Source organism: Bubalus kerabau, chromosome 1 (genome assembly GCF_029407905.1).
Source record: "Bubalus kerabau isolate K-KA32 ecotype Philippines breed swamp buffalo chromosome 1, PCC_UOA_SB_1v2, whole genome shotgun sequence".
Classification (NCBI taxonomy): domain Eukaryota; kingdom Metazoa; phylum Chordata; class Mammalia; order Artiodactyla; family Bovidae; genus Bubalus; species Bubalus kerabau.
In genome coordinates, this window is record NC_073624.1 from 234000533 (window position 1) to 234018271 (window position 17739).

The 17739-nt window shown below is 45.3% G+C and overlaps 1 protein-coding gene across 7 annotated transcripts in view; it reads left to right on the plus strand.

Annotated features, from left to right (window-relative positions):
- GRIA1 (glutamate ionotropic receptor AMPA type subunit 1) overlaps nt 1–14728 on the plus strand; it is a 365851-nt gene extending 351123 nt beyond the window's left edge. For 4 of the 7 annotated variants that reach the window (XM_055559484.1, XM_055559480.1, XM_055559490.1 and 1 more), the window contains 2 exons: nt 5247–5381; nt 13486–14728. In XM_055559484.1, coding sequence (XP_055415459.1) covers nt 5247–5381; nt 13486–13686 — 336 coding nt within the window. In that variant the 3' untranslated portion in view covers nt 13687–14728. Of the gene's footprint in view, nt 1–5246; nt 6962–7313; nt 7319–11494; nt 11519–13485 lie in introns of those variants that run through there. The other 3 variants (XM_055559519.1, XM_055559525.1, XM_055559508.1) reach the window with 2 other exon arrangements.
- The last annotated feature ends 3011 nt before the right edge of the window (nt 14729–17739 follow it).

The following is a 17739-nucleotide window of genomic DNA, read 5'->3' on the forward strand; positions in this document are numbered from 1 at the left end:
ATCTCCCCCAAACCATAGAGACTCTGGGATCCAGCCAAGCATCCTAGAGGGACAGGGCTGCCGGTCCTGTAAGACTGCACAGGCAATGACCTAGAGAGAACAGGTGACTTCAGGGTCCATCTCCTGGGAGTTATGTGTGCTCCAAGATGACACATCCAACTTACATCAATGACCTAGTGACCCTAAGCCATGCTCCCATCACTGCCCCAGGAGAAGGGACTAGACAGACACAAAGATTTTTCCTTTCAAACGCTGTCTCCGGGGCCATGAGCCAGAAGCAGCTCTGGGGACAGCAGGCTTGAGTTTCCTCTGCCACACAAGAGCCCAGCTCTCCGATGCATAGTCCACGCAGACAGCTCACAGTTAAAGGCCCCCTATGTGGACGCCCCCTTGACCCTCCGATGGGTGCCTATGTCTTGGAAAATTCCTCCCACTCTGGAAGAGGCCTCCACCAGCACTCAGGTTCCCCTCCACAACCCACACAAACTCCTTGAGTTCTCTGCTGCAATCTGGTTTCGAGTCAGGATGTTCTGCGGTGCATTGTACAGCAGCCGGTCCCTGAGCACACGCTGCTGAGAAGAGCCGCCCCCACAGCCCTCACTTTCACAGCATTTGCCTTGCCAATTATTAGCACAATGGGCCAATTCTCATCCTGTGTCGCTCTTGGGGAAAATACGCAGGCTAGGGAACTGGCCTAGATTGGAAATGGAACAGCAGACGCTGCCAATTAACATGAGTTCTTTTTTTGCATCCCTTAAAGAGGTTAGTCTCTAGGGAGAACTTATCAATAAAAAACATGATCCCACCAGGCCTTGAGGAACTCCTTAGATGCCTCGCATCTCTGGGGGTTGGGATGAACATCAAAGGTCACTTGGTCTAACTGTCCAGTGCTGGAATCCCTTAGATGACCTCATCAGCTACCTCCTGAATGCACCCATGTTTGAGGAACTCACCATTCACCATAGCAGGGGGCTCCATGCATTTGAAAGGTCTTCCTTTAATTCAATCAAATCCACCTTTCATAACTCCCCCACTTTGGTTCCAGCTTGTGAGTGAAGCTAGCCAACCACTCAGTCTCCATTCCCAGGAAATAATCAACTGCTCAGGAAAATGGCTCCTAAGCCAAAAACATAAGTTTTGGAAAAGCACAAGAGAAAGCCTACTACAGCAGAAAGGCTAACAGTTGGAAGAAGGGCTGGACTATCCTCATGGACACGAAAGGCAAAGTCAGGTTACAGATCCAGTCTGGGATGGATTGCAGGCACCCCTAACACTCCATTTGTACCCACATCAGAAAATCTGTGGAAGGCGGAGGAGAGCAAAAGCTACAGCCTTTACTTCAGAGGAGTTCAAACTCACAGCAGGAAGATAGAAGGAATGGGAGCATCTGCAGAAACTGAAGCTTGGTCCAAATTTAGTCGACTTCATGTAATGGGCATCCCAGTATCCATGGGAGGAACTAGTCTTATGGCCAAAGCCTTGGCTTCTCCTTAGAACTTTCTACTTATGCCATTAAAAAGCATCAAGTCTCTCTGCCTCAGACCTGGTTCAACCCTCCTCATGAAGAATCACGACATCTTCATGTTCCTGGGTGGGATGTTGGCTCAGAAACACAGAGGGCGTGTGGGACAGTCCCCCAATATGTGGGAAGAGCAAGGAAAAATATGGAAAAGAAGAAAATATCACTTGCACATGGGGAAGGCAGCAAATCAAGACAATAGGTTAAGGGGAACAGATGAAGGGGGGAGCTCATCACCATAACAACAAGCCCAACAACTCTGAAAGATGGAATTTTTGTTTTTCTTTTCGCCTGTCATTCTTCCTGGTACTGTCACTCTCCTTGCTCCTGTTGGAAGACAAGTTGTGAGTTCTTCACTCCCACCAGCAAGCTGCCTGGCTCTGGGAAGTGCAGCTGCTAAGGGACGTGGGGAGAATGGGGTCTCCCAGAGGGGCGCTCGGGAGACTCAGGTTCTGTCCTTCCCTCTCCCCAGTCCAAGTTGGGAAGCGTGTAGCTTGCTCATGAAACGTGAACATGGCTGTTTGTGCACAAAGGCGTTAGAAAGTCCCCTCTGACGTGGAGACAGAGGAATCACAGTTCTGATCCTTAAATAACTGGAAGCTTTGTTTCTGCCCCAGGATACCTCATCATATTCCAACAGAAGTCAAAGAAAGTCGGTAAAGGCAACTTGATGGAAGATTATGGCTTGGGTCTCCTCGAAAGAACTAAATTTGGTGCTATCAAAAAGTCAGTGGCGCACCCAAGGGAAATTAGAAACCTTGCCTAAATGTAAACTCCTCAACTACATGAGCCAAGAAGACACCAACACCCACCAGCCCTTCATTATACACCCTATCACACTGTGCCAAATTTAGATGGTAATGCTTCATCTAAGTTTTCTTTCTGATACTGCTGGTGACTCAGGTGCTCCCTTGATTCCAGAGGTCTTCCCAGGACTGTGTCAACATAAAGAAGGATCCATAGCACTGTGTCCTGCTAGAGGTGGCAGTGCCCATACCATCTGACTGCCCTCTTGGTTTGCTTTGTATGGCATATGTCCCCTCACCAACACAGACTGCCATCCCCATGGACCAGAGACCTCCCTCAGAAGTAAAGGATGCTCTCTACCTCCAGATATAAAGACTCAGTCACTGGACCTTCCTCCTTCTGGAGATACACAGACTATGCCTCCTATTCCCATTTCTATATGAAGATCTGACCCTACTTCCTTCCATGATGTATCACAAATGGACAGTCCACCTTCTACAGTCAGGGAGAAAGATGGCTTTTTATGATTTTTTTTGAAGATAGTAACAAAAAAAGGTGCCCACCACTCCCTTATCCTTGAAGATAATCTACAACCAAAGTGAACTTGAAAAGACTATAAAGAAGGAAACAAAAACAGCCTTGGTAACCAGGAGGCAAGATGTACTTCAGCTGCTGAAAGGCTGATCAGCTGGTGAAGTCAATAGCACTCAGGCCTTTCCTCCTAGCCTTCTTGTCTACCACCTCCCCCCAGTCCAGTTCCCCATCCACTCCGTCTGAGCTTCATTGTCAATCACTCTCTTCCAAGCTGTGAGCTGATAATATAGTAATGTGCCTCCCTGCCACACCCCAGACCTGCCCACACAGGAGAGTTTTATAGGAACTTCTATAAATCATAAGTCCTCCAAAAACTCTAAAGACTTACTTCCCAGGGGAACTACAGAACTCACAAACACCAAACAGGCAGACATTTTGAGCATTCTGAAAAACCAAGCCAAGTGAGAATTTACTTGTTCAGCCAACTCTTGAACCAAGCCCCAAACACATTTTTGCATATTTCCCTTGTCAGGCCACGATACCAGAGCAGGAGAAATTCTACCCCTCTCAATAATCATTTCCACCACTTCCAAAGCCAGGCTACACCTTGCCAAGTGTAACCATATTCAAGAACCATCTGTTTTAGCAATACAGGAAGCCACCAGAGAAATATGCTTTAGATAATCCAACAGTTCTGCCAGCCAAGGCGGCTTCTGGGGAGAGAAGGGAGGCTGCTATTTGCCAGCTGTGGTCCCCAAGCCCAGCCGAGCTGAATCCTGTACAATGCACCAAGTAGAACTGGGGCAGAGGCCACTGACTTGGTCAATTGCTGACCCCTTTCCACATACCCAGATTCAGAGCAGTCCCTAGGGCATGACAGCTCATCTCTGTGTGACTCACCAACATCCCCACCTGAAAAAGAACACACAGAGAGATATAAAAGCTTTATCCTATAAAAGCTTTATCCTACCTAGTGCCACCGACCAACCACAGCTGTGCACCAGTGCCAGAGGAGGCATGCATTTCATTTTAATTCAATGAGAAATCTGAACCTGAGCAAACAATATCAACCAAGATGTTCAAGCCACCATGGCATCTGGGGATGAGTATGCTTCCAAGATCTAAAGATGTTTTCTTTCCTGAGTCAAGAATTTAATTGATCCCCCTCTCCCCAAGTCAGCTTCCCTGGTGCCTCAAATGGTAAAGAATCTGCCGCAATGCACAAGTCCCAAATTGAATCCCTAGGTTGGGAAGATCCCCAGGAGAAGGGAATGGCACACCACTCCAGTATTCTTGCCTGGAGAATCCCATGGACAAATGAGCCTGGTGGGCGACAGTCCATGGGGCTGCAAAGAGTTGGACATGACTGAGCTACACAGTCAATCTCCCCAAGTCATTACCTCCCTCCATAACCAGAAGTTTTGTTTGGTTGTTTTCACCAACTGGGAGGATGCTGTCCCTCAGTCCCCAACTCATGAATCCCATTGGAAGTGACAGAACTCAGGGATGGTCTCACAAACTGATGTTGTTTCTCAGGCTCCATGAAATGAGCTCTATCCACTTCCTACTGGACATGGACGCTTGTCCCCAGGACCCTAGGAATTAAGCACCCTGCTCCCTGATCCTGCCCATTCAGAACTAGTACAAGATCTTTTAGCCCAGGCAACAGAGATTTCTAAATTCAGCTATCTGAATCTGCCTATGGAGTTTTTCAGCAAGCACCTCCACGAGAAAAATGACTCCAATTAAGCATAATTATTAGGGTTTAATGGAGCCATTTTTCTACCTCAGTGCCTTTTTTCTATTCCAAGCCCCCCAGTTTTCTTTTTCCCTTCACTGGGACTCAGCACAGTAAGTTAAAGGTATACATTGGTTGATCTTTATTATACATACAATAACTGTCTTATTAAATTGAAATCAAATGCACATCTAGGAGAAAGTTCACTTTAAGTACCAACTCACAGAAAAATGCTCACAGGCATAAACAATAAGCAAGGCCAGTGTGTTGCTGAGCAACTGAGGGGGTAGGGGGCAGGAATTCGGCTGAAAAGGAAGGGACACAGTTTCCTGAAAGAATGGGGTAAGCTCAGGGGTGCAGATCTTGGTGGAAACTGCCCCGACTTCTTGTGGCATCCCCCACCCTAAAACAGGCACTGGGGAGGATGGGAAATCTAATTATCAACTAAATATAATCAGGGATGCTCAGAGAATTGTCTCACACACACACACACACACACACACACATGCATAAACACAGGCACACATTTTTTTCCTGGGGAATGTTGAACACTCTGTCAATATATACAAAGCCTTTCCAACTATTATGAATGTTAAAGAGGGTGATGGGGTTGAGTGTATGTGTGTTAAAATGCTGCTGCTTGGTTAGTCTCTAGCCCCCTGGCTCACTGGACTCTTCCCCCTCCCCTCTCCCTCCTCCTCTTCCTAGGACAAGACCAGTGCTCTCAGCCTCAGCAATGTGGCCGGCGTGTTCTACATCCTGATCGGAGGACTTGGACTCGCGATGCTGGTTGCCTTAATTGAGTTCTGCTACAAATCGCGTAGCGAATCCAAGCGGATGAAGGTGGCATTGTCTTCCCAGACCTTTTGCCTAACCTGTTCTGTGATACAGCTGGGTTTCCCTTTTGCTAGAAAGGGTGGGGAGTGATGGGAGGTGGCGGTCAGTTCGAGGCAGGGGATGACAGAGAGCTAGGTTATGAGGAAGGTGGCAGGGAAAGAGGCAGCGGTGAGAGAGGAAGGAAGATGTTGGCATGTGTCAGGGTAAACACAAGGCCTGAGAAAACAGATGCATCAGCCAGTGATGGGGGGTGAGATGAAAAGTTAGGGGTTGAGTGCACACTCAAGGCAGTGAGAGGCAAGAGTGACTGCCTCATGGTCACTCTTGGCAGTGACTCTCTGAGGTCATGCTAAATGCAGCGTAGCTCCAAAACAGCAGAGGGGGCATCTTCCCTCTGCAAGGTGGATGATCTTGCCATGCCGGGTGAGGTAGGTCTATTCTTGGCCATCATACAGTAAGATGGACTTTGGCAGAGAGGTAAGCACATTAACTAATGACCCCAAACCACATCAAATATAGTGAAGGCAGCTAACTCAAAAAGAGAAGAAATATAGAAGTTATGAGAGCTGCCCATAAAAACATGACGAATTCTTGGGAGTGAAAGAAAACAGATCAGTTTCATGGAGTCCCAAAGTATACAACAAGAACTAATGACTAAAAGTTACAGAGAACAGATGTGAACACAGTGAGATCTACTTTTCTTTCAGAGCTATCCCAAAATGGGATGGATTGTGTCAGTAAGTAACACATAGCCCATCACTAGAGGCAAACATGTAGAGGCTGAATAATTCTTGACAAATGTATAGATTCAAAGTATCCAATGGGAGTCTGGACTAAATGACCATCAAGGCCCCTCACTTGTCATCATTTAGCTTCAAAAAGAAAATATTTTGGCAAGGAAATGTTATTCATGTGAGCAACACTATAAGCAAGACATCATGAGGGGGCAGAGAGGACTATGATACTATCTGTAACCTTCAGCATTTTTAACAAAGAAAATCTACTCAGGGACCCAAACTATGGCATAGATAGGAAGACCTATAGGGATATATAGGAGGGAGAAAAATAGAGAAGGCTTCCAGGAAGAACCAGAAATTAAGAGGAAGGACAAGTGGAATTCAAACCAACAGAAGTGGCAAGAAGCACAGTCATTCTGAGCAATGTACCCTAGGCTGTTATTTTGACTTGAGTGGACTAACAGGACTCACTGATAGAATCTTCTCTCCCAGAATGTGCCCTAAGAAGCCCTTTTTTCAACATGCAATCGCTCCCAGACTCAGCATACCCACTGTTGGATCACAGCCATAGCCTCCTACCAACCCTTTTCCTGCCTTAGGCACCCACCCTACATATACCTCCAGGTCCCTCTTGGAGAAGACATTGCTGGACATTTGCTTCCCCTGTTTGGAAACTCTGTACTGAGTTCTGTACACAGGGAGTGGGAGTTGAGAGCGGAGGGCCTTCTGTCCTGGCATTCAACATTGCCACATCATAGTTCTAGCCTACTTTCCCCTCCCCAGGCAATCTGCTCTCCTTACATGCTCCATACTCCAGCCACCCACCTCATGCTTTCCATGTGTACCCACCCATGTGCCTTGATGCAAGCCAATGCCTCTCTCTGTCTTCTGTCCCATAATTAGTCGCTCAGTTGCATCCAACTCTTTGCAACCCCATGCACTATAGCCTTCCAGGCTCCTCTGTCCAGGCAAGAATACTAGAGTGGGAAAACATTCTCCTCTCCAGGGGATCTTCCCGACTCAGGATTGAACCCAGGTCTCCTGCATTGCAGGCAGATTCTTTACCATCTGAACCACTAGAAAAACCCCAAAGTCAACTTCCCAAGATATACACATGGAGTAATTAAGGGATGGTAGTGTGATAGTACTTGGTCAGGGACCTAGGACCACCTCCATCCCACCCTTGACCAGTTCATCCAAGTTCAGGTCCTCTCAGAAAGGACAAAGCACAGCAAAAGTATGGACCTCAGATTCTAAATCCAATGTAGACCTCCAAGGAGCTTGGCTGGACACAACAAGGTCTCCTAGAACCTGAAGGGCTGTCTTTGCCTACCCTATTCAAAACATAAGCCTAAAGACTCTCTTATCTTACCCTTCAAAAGTGCATAAAGGTTACTTCAGAGGCAGTAAGTGGAAAAGGAGAAGACCTAGGTGAGCACAACTTTTACAGCCCCCCACAATCTCCCCCATGGGCCATAACCAAAACCAGGCTCCCAGGACTGGCCTGGTGCTCACTGAGGGAACTTCCCTCAAACACAGTACAGCAAGGCTCTGGAGACTGAATATCTGAGCACAAATCTTGCCTGCTCTGCACATTAACTGAGTCATCCTGAACAAGTTTCAATAGTTCTCTGATCCTCCTTCTCATAAAATGGGGCTAGTGGTAGCATTGGGCTGGCCAAAAAGTTCATTTGGGTTTTTCAGTAACATCGTATGGAAAACCTAAACAAACCTTTGGCCAACCCAATATACACCTTATAAAAATTGTTGTGGATTATATGAAAAAGTGGGTATAAAGGCTCTGCAAAATGCCTGGGCCATAGTAAGCCCTAAGTAAATAATAATTACTAGAATTATATTATTAACTAGAATTATATTCTTAGTGGCCAGCTACAGCCTCCTTAAGACTTTCATTTCATAGCCTCTACTTACATGTCCTAGGGTTTTTTAAGCCATAGAGATTGTGAGTTTCCTAAGGTAAGAAGCTGTATCTGATTTCTCTTTGGACATCCCACACACATAGGGTAAGCGTTAGTTAGATTAATGTGGGATTGTATCCAAAGAAAATCTCCTAGAGGACAGGGTGAGGCAATGGAAGGAACTGCTGTTAGGTGAAGCAAACACAACCATCAGAACCACCCAGCCAGGAAGCACACATATCACCTGATGTGCTTTTGGCCCCATGATGAGATCTGATGAGACCAGACATGCCCAAGCAGGACTGGACTTCCAGCCCTTCCTATGGGATGACCATATCCTACTAATCATGGTCAGTACCAGGTGGTGGTACCAGGGTGGCTAACAACAAAGATCCTCTTAAGCCTGTATAACATTGACCTTCACCACTGAAGTCACAGCATGCAAGTAAAGACAAGAATTCTTAAGAAAGTCAACTGAGTCATACCATAACTTCTGGGAGACATTCTCTCCCTTCCCTTTCTAAGGAAGATATCAAATTTCTCAGGAGCCAACATCAGGATCTCTTAGAATCATTAATGCAAGCTGTTCCATCACAACCTTCTATAGTTAATTCCACCGGTTGGCATGACTTCTGCCCAACACAATGAGACTCCTAATAGAATTTTTAATCTTCTACCTACAGAAAAGATGCCTTTATGGGCCTTAAGAGTCAACCCAGTCCTTAATTTTCAGAGCTCCATCAACCCCTCTCTTATCCAAAGGAGATAAGTGAACACATTCTGCTGGCCTCTCAGACTTTGCTGCTTTGCAGTTCTCTTTATCATTGTGTACTTTGCCTGCTCCAAAGGCAGATTAGCTCTTTTCAAAAGTGCAGCCTCCACCTTCACACAGAGGACTGCATTGGCAGTGTTCAAGGCCTTTGGCAAGAACCTTCCCTCTTGTCTCTTCCCTTAACTACAGTATGTGGCCAACTCTTAAGACCTTCAGCCCCTAAACCTAGTTCACAATCAGCCTCCTATTTCTCAACAGTATTTAAGGAGCTCTTCCCCTTCCCCGCCCTGCATGAAAAAGAGAGGAAAGAGAAGAAGAGGGTGCAGGAAAGGAGAAAGAAAGAAGAAAGGGAGGAAAAAAGGAAAAATACCTTTTTAGTAACTTCCCTGTTCAAAGTACTTATTATACATTTTCATTAACCCTGTGCTTGCAGTTCTACAGATGAAGAAATAGGGGGTTAGAGAAGTTAAGTAGTTTTTCCAACAAACTCCGAGCTGGTGGAACAGGAATGAGATCTCCAACTTGGCTTCTGCAAAGCCTGGGTTCTTGGTACCAGCCAAGTCACTCGTCATCAATTTCTCTCTCCACCCCAACCTCAGGGCAACAGATAATTTCTATCACCTACTAGTCCCATCCAAACGCCATCCACAGTGCACAGATAAATAAGATGCAGTCCTTCTCCTTAGGTTTTTCTGATCTAGTTGTGTAGGCCATCCATGGGACGTGATCTTGGCTTGTGCATTACTGAGACCGCTTCCCCTTTGATGTCATGTGAGCAGGACACAAAGCAAGTGTCACAGGGACGGTGGGAAGGCGCCCTGCAGGCAGTCCTTCCACAAAGACATATGGAGCACCACTGCCTGCTAGGCATCACTCAGCCCTAAGGATCCAGTTAGGAGCAAGCCAGACACAGTTTCTGCTCTCAGGAAACTGAGTTTAATTGGCAGACAGAAAATAAGCAAATGTTAATTGGCTTAAAATAAGAAAATGTTAATTTAATTGGCAGACAGAAAATAAGCAAATAAGCAAATGACAAAAATAAGTAATATATGTTCAATGAGTGTTTGAAGAAAAGTGCTCACAGCAGTCAAGTCCTGATCAGGGAATGGGGTCAGGGGCAGGACAAGAGGCTTCCCTGAAACAGTGATGTTGAACAGACTTGAGGCAGAGGAGTTAACCAGGGCATGATGGTTGTCACCAAAGGAGGCACAAGGATCACAGACCCAAGAACCAGAACTCTTGCCCAGACTTAAGAGGAAGGCCAGGGAGACTGGGCACAGGAAGACTTATGAGAAAGGAGAGCAAGGAAGAGCTGGGGGCTCAGAGAGGGACTTCAGGCAACACCAACATTTTAGCCTAATTGAAACTGTCACACAGTAAAAAAAACTTCAAATCCAAGACATACTTCAAACTGAATAAACTCTCAGACACCCTGTACCTCTCCTCTGCCTGGGAAAACAGACAGAAACCTGATAGAAAGAAAAGAAAACTTTAACTGATATTAAGGCTAACCAGGGTCTTTATTATCTACCACATTATTCCCCCCAAAAAATAATTCCCAGCCGCTCCCACCCCCAGAGGCGCTGACTTTTCATAATTGTAGTGACTGTGCTAACACAGGTTGTGTTGAAAATGGCCATCAAGGCTTTGCATGTTTCCCTGGAATTAATGAGCAGCTGAGATACATGATCAGGCATGGGTGCTGGGGGTCGGGGGTTGGGGGGTAGGAGGTGCATCCTCCACAGCAGGTGGTCCCTCTGACTCCAAGGCATCACCAAGGGCTGAGCTTTTACTAGGGTGTTCTATGATGTGCAGAGGCTGGGCAGACTTTTCTTAGAAAAGCAAGTAGCTGAAAAGTTAGGGTGTCATCACTGTTAGATAAATGAGTTTCTGAAGCAGCAACTCCAGGACTTTGAGGCTGACTTTTCACTCGCCCTTTTCTCCCTGAGTATCTATTTCAGAAACAACTACTTATAAAGATGAACTTGATGAATGGCTGGCATGTCAAGGATGGACAGGGGAGAACCACAGTTCCCAGAGGCAAGGGGAGAAAGGACGTCAGCTTCCAACGTGTTAGCTACCAGGGGGAGGAGGCCCCACAGGCAGGGGCTCATTCACTTTCACCCTAGGTCACAGATAACTGAAACTTGAAGCAAGTCAGTGACAAGTCCTCAATTGCTCTAGAAAGTGAAATCAACTAAGACCAGTGTGTTTCCACCTTATTTGCATACTAGAATAACCTGGGGCGGAGGGGGTGGGGGGTTTGAAACTCTAGACATCCAGGCCACACACCACACCTATTCAGTCAGCATCCCTGAGGCAGGTCTCAGACATCAGTGTTTCTTCCTCCGAAACCCCTAGAACCTGCAGCCAAGTTTGAGAACTAGTGAAATGGTCATTTTTAGCAATGCTTCCCACTCCCATTTTGACTCTATTCATCCCTTCTCCTGAGATTAGAAAGGAAACCAGTAAGCAGGAAACCCCCACCATCAACAGCAGTATGGAGTCACTGACCTCTGAGAACCCCTCAGCTTTCATGAAAACCAATCCCGAATGACTTGAAGAGTTCTAGCTTACATGCCTGGCTCAGTTACCTCAGACTCATAGGCACCAATACTGATTAGCCTTCTCCTTTAAAATAAATATGTCAAGTACCACTGACTTCTTTGGGATATTATGGAAATATGTGAGACCTTTTGAGAAACAAAGCCCAGGGTGATCTGTGTGAACTTTAAACTTTTTGTTTTAATTAAAGGAGTGTGGCAGAGAAAACTCATAGAACACAGACATCCCAAGCCAATTCATAGAAGGTTCCACACTGCCCCCACACCCAAATAAAAAGTTCTTTTCAACAATGTAAAAGTGAGAACAAGTCATCGTGAATTCCTCCTATTTTCTTTTTACATTTCCCCCATAGAGCAGCACAGAGGTGTTGATGTGACCTTGACTTAGAAGAATGCTCTCCAGGTCACACTTCCTCTTCAGTGCTGGCAGAATGTAAATACACCATGTCCAGGAGTTTGAAGAGGAGACAGAACCCGTGTGGGTGGAGCATCATATGGGGCAGATCTGTCTGAATCATGGAATTTTTTTAAAAAGAAAAACTATTTTAAAACACTGTCAGAATTACTAATAATAAGATGATCCTCCCAAAGCATAGTGTAGCAGAAAGAATAACAACTGGGTCAAAACTGCCCTGTTTATGTCCATGAGGCCACAGGAGATTGACTTACTTCTCTGATCACTAGAATCATGCCAATATGCAAAGGGGGAAGCCATCAACTTTTTAAGACCGGCCCTATGTGTTTGGCTTTTCTTAGACATATTCAAAGATATCTACTGGGCCTCTAACGACATGCTGGGCATGCTGGCAGGCAGCTAAGGATTGAGAAGACACAGCCCTTGTCCTTCTCCAGTTAGCTCTCTTAAAGAAGACAGAAGTTACATACCTGAAGTAGAATCATTGCAAGCGAGTGCATAATGTATGAGAACTGGCGAGGATGGGGGGCAGGACGTGCTGGGGCAGTCTAAGACAACTTCAAAGAGGTAGGAACAAATTGAGTCTTGAAGGATGAATAGACTGGCCTTATAGAAAGAAACCTCTAAACTCATAGACAATTTTTCGTGTTGATTTTCACCAAGAAACTAAGTCCTACCTCAAAATTTCTATGGGTATCTTTTAACAGGAAGTTGGAGGGGACAGGAAGAGGGTTTGGATTTCTGGTCATGAAATTTAATTCTCCAAAGGAACTCAGTAAAGAACACTTCCTCTTGTCTAATAGGATATGATTATAATCACAGATTCTGGTCTTGATCATTTTGTCGAACTCATCTCATCCTGGGGTGATCATTGGAGCTCTTTTGACATCTAGAATTCCAACATTCTAGAAGTCACAATCTTTCACAAATCAGTAGCACCAATCTGATGTGTCAGGGTAGAAGTACAGGTTATATGCGCTAATGGGAAGTGGATGACAGATAATGATCTTTGGAATTCATTTTCATTTTTTTTAGCACAGGCTTTTTTCCCATTATATTATGCACACCGTATTAGTCAAACAAGTCCTATGTTCTCTTAACACACACTGCTAGAGGCAGGATGACATTTTTTTCCAGAAGTAATCATAAGTAGTTTTAAATTTTCACCCAACAATGATATATCATCAATTTTGTGTAACATTTCAACTCATTTTTTCATGCAGTATAGAACCATTCTCTCTAATACACTTTGACAAACATGGAGATTTCAAAGGTTCAGAGAGATAGCAATGCACAAAGTCACATAGCAAGTTGATGTCAGAATTAGGGCTAAAACTCAAGTTTCCTAAACCCCATTTCCAGAGCTTTTCTACTTGGTCATGTTGCTACATTTATTATCATCAATACTACCATGGAACCATCGTACCTTTAGGAATCACAGAAGGTGAAGGATCTTAGAGATCACCCAATCCAGCACATCTCATTAAACTTAGAGAACGTGAGGTCCAGAGAGGGAATCAGACTAGTCCACAGCCAGGTAACAGTTCTGTGAGTTCGCAGGAAGTCAGGATTAGCATTATAGATTAGAAAACAAGCTGGGTAGGGAGGAGAGTTGGAGTGATGTTTTAAGCCCAGTGTTGACTCATTCTCCTTGTCAGTCATTGCCAAGGACCTGGGGAAGAACCCCCGGTCCTCCTGAAAAGGGTTTCTGTTTGATCCCACAGCAATCCATCAATGAAGCCATACGGACGTCGACGCTCCCCCGAAACAGTGGGGCAGGAGCCAGCGGTGCCGGGAGTGGAGAGAACGGCCGGGTAGTCAGCCATGACTTCCCCAAGTCCATGCAATCGATCCCCTGCATGAGCCACAGTTCAGGGATGCCCTTGGGAGCCACTGGATTGTAACTGGAGCAGATGGAGACCCCCTCGGGGAGTATGCCCAGGCTCCCCCAGTTCCATCCCACACCCTTCAGTGCCAAAAACAACAAAACGAAACACAACCGCCACCAACCACCAGGACCACGAGGAGGAGGATTCAACAGACTTTCCTGAAGAATCAATAAACCATTTTGCGGCCCCTTCTCCTTTTTTGATGTTCGTTTGCCCTTTTCCGTTGGCTAAGTGAGGATGACAAGTAACACTGTACGGCAATAAGGGGAGAATAACCCCGTCACATAGAGCCTGTGTCACTGGGGTACTAATGAGGAAACTGTACTGCTTTCTTTTAATTCAGTTGTTCATGTGTCTTAGTGCACTATTTTTTTTTTTTTCTTACTAATATCCATGGTTTGCAGGTTCTGTTAGATCCCTTCCTTTTCCTTCTTACTCCCAACTCCCTACCCATCCCACTTTAGTTTTCAGATTGGAGATTCAAGATTCATTCCACCTGACAAGCAAGCAAAAGGAAAACAACAATCTTCAAATGAATTCATCATGGGAGCTCTCCAAATCCCCTCCACACCTCGGCCCCAAGCCATGGATGGAGACCGGCATTGCTAGAGGAGTGGGCTGCCTCTCCACACAGGGCACTGCCCAGGCACTGATTCAGTTAAAAACATGTGTGAAGCAACTCAGACCCTGGATGGCAAAGAAGCTGTAAAGGCAGACGTGCAGTCAGAAGAAGACTCGAAGTTATTGCTGGAGACTCAGATAAAGCTTCCTTGAATGTGTAACAGCCATCTCACAGGCCTTAGGTGGAACAGTATGCTTTGTCATAGAGTCACGCTGAGCCCGGAGGAGTATGTCCTTCTGCTATGCTCAAGCCCAATGGCATTCTGGTGGCTGAAGGGCAACTGGCCTCCTAAACCAAGTCGAGCCTTGGGAATAGCTGACATCCAGAAAACTCTCATCCCTGATTCTCACTTTTCATTTGATAGTCCTCTGCAGCAACCCCATTGTAGAGTAGACTCTTTCTCCTTGGAGCCTCTGATGTGGGGGAAATGTTATACAAGCTAAATGCAAAAAAAAATAAATAAATAAGAAAAAAAAAGTTGATGGAAGAACTTTGGAAGAGGAAGCTTCATCCAAGCCCACAAGCAATAGAACTTTCTATAGTGTGCCCTGTCCTAAGACTGAGAGACCAAGTGTGAAGTTTAGGGTTTTAGTGACCTGGAGAACTTGAGTTTTTATGTCCATGTATGAGTGTTATTTTATCAGGTGGTCAGATGAACTGTCATCTTTAGAAAGTGAAATGCCCAAGGCTGAATGATTTGAAGGATAGGGAGATGGAGTGAGTTGATAACAACACTGGGAGACCTTAAGATCCCTGATCCCAACTTGTAACTTGAAGAGGCCAACCTTCCCCCAGCTAAGACAGAATGAGAATGCTGTAATCCAATGACTAGAATCATTGGATTGTGCCCACAGTGTGAAACTAAAACAAGATTGGAGAAGTGACAGGGTTCATGGAGAGAAGCCTAGGCTGACTACAACTTTGGTTGGGACCTTGGCACCTGGCTTTCTTGGAGATCCCAGCTCTCATTCTCGGTGCAGCCAGCTTCCTTCTCTCCAGCACCTCTCCTAGGGGCGTGACCATCGCCTAGAGTGTGCCATGTGTCATCAGCATTTACTGAAAACCGCATTCTGGCTTGTTCCCTCACCCCCCACCTTCTATCCAGTCTTCTCTGCTAGGGATCATCATTAGCAATGGACTAACTAAAGGGTTTGGAGCCTGCCTCCAAGTAGCTGCAGCATGACTGGCCTCATATGTGGATTCTCTCCACGGACCCCCACCAGCTGTATGTCTCTTCCTCCTTTCATCAGCCATAGCAAAGAACCATCCCCAAATCAAACGCTCTGCCCTCTCAATTCAAGTGTCGTTCAGTCTCTCATGTCAATGTGGGCATGGTATGTGAAGCAGGACCCTCGAGAAGGACTGTCACTTTTTGATACTGCCCAGCTGGTGTCCTCCCCCATCCATTGTCCTCCCACCAGATTTTCCCTAACCCTTAGCCTACCACTGCAGAATCTGATCTGACCCACCCTTATGGAGTCTGCATTTCAGAGGAGTTCGAAATAACCCTCTACAATCAACATGCTTCAAAAATATTTTGTCTTTGGCCTGGTAAGATGCCTCTTCAGCCACTGAGTTCACCAGTAACATGAGCTGATAGTAACAGATCAGCTACGCTAGAAATGAGTGTGTATGCTATGCAGGGGTCCAAGACTCCAGCAGAAGATGTTTTTCATTGACAGAGGGGTGACGGGGAAAACAAAAGTAAGAAAAAAGTTAACTTGTATTATGTATTTTTACTACACTTTTCTTAAAAATAGAGCAATGGGAAAACTGAAGGAGACTGACATTTTTCTCAACAGGAATCCATACTTAACAGTTCTGGCTTTCATTAAATTTTGCTCTTTGGTACCTGGGCCTTTTATTTAACATCTCTATTTGTTTTAACTCTCTTGGCAGATGTGTGAAAGGATTTTTGCTTGATCAAACACTAAATATTTTTCTTGGTTCCTGTTTTTCTTTCAAATAGACAGGTTTTTTTTTTTTCTTTTGGTATTTGCATAAAATGAAAATATCACCAAGAATTAAATCACTGTGGATCCATTATCTACTTTTCATATTTGTCCATTCCATTTTTGTGCCATTTCTGAAGCCAGAGCACTAAACTATGTTATTTCCTTATTGTTAAGCCTAAGTTAAGCATTTTCAATAGTGACCGATACTCCTGACTCAAGAAGAGTTCTTCAAACAAAGTCATTGCAGATGAACTAGATCACTGTGGTTTATTCACCCAAATGAGATAACAACAACAAAAAGACAGAATGGTATTGGTTTTCAAGGGTTATGGTTCCAATTGCATAAGGAGCAGGGTTTAACTTGCAGTGGTCACAGCACCTCTAGGGAACTGGATGGTTCACACGGAATGTCTTCCAGACATCCCCCCAGCTGGAGTCCAGGTATACCTATGATGTGCAGAGTCACAACTGAAACCAAATCTAGATCAGGCTTATAAAAAGACAATTGTCCTCAGACCACAAGACCCCTCTTCTTGCCTGAAAGTTATTCTTTCACTCGAGCAAGATGGACTCTGTAAAGCACCTGACATTTTTTGACACGTAAATACCAATGATTAAGAACAGCTTCAAGTGTTTTCTTTACTAGGGAACTCTGCACATTAGAAGGGGCCAGAGGTCTAAAGAGTGGCATTTCAAGCAGTGACTACCACGGTTTAAAAGGGTTGGCGGAAGGGAAAGAACCTAGCAGACTTGTGTGAGGTTTCAGTCACTGTTCAGACCCACTCGCAGTCACCTCCAGCATCTAGGGTGCTTCTGAATGAGGAAGCCCTCAGCACCAGCTGCCACAAGGAGAAAACTGATCTATCACCTTCCCATCAAATAGTTGGGATAGTGATCATGACGGCTATAAGAGCATAGGTTACTATGCACTGAGCACTCACTATGTTAAGCACTCTTCATATCTCCTAAAGCGTGACAGGGGCCCATACGAAATGAGGAATCCCAGACTTAAAAGAGATATCACAACCTCCTCACAGTCTTGTAAGTGACAGAGCCAAGATTCTGCCAGGAACCCAAAGGCTTTACATTACCCACCTCGTTGTTAACCAGGTTATAATATGAACAGGAAAATCAGGGGTGAACAGGAAAACCACAGACAAATAGTCCTCTGCCTTCCTTTAATACCAAAGTAACTGAAAATGGAATGGTGCAAGGTACACGGGCCACAGCTTTCGGAAAGTCAGTCTATCCTCTTGGGGCATGAGAGATCACTAATCCAGACAAGATTAGCCCAAAAGGAAAAGAGGAGAAAGAGTCACTTTGGGCCCTTTTAAAATATCAATACTCAGGCTAAAGAGTAGCAAGCAGGCTGGTAAGGGGGCTGGAAAGCAGGCTCCCCTGCAGAATAGTTGCTTCAGCCTGGAGAAGTCTCCTCACAGCTGTCCAGAGGAAGTGGAGCTAGCTTCTGAGTGGACAAGACCAGGATCAGTT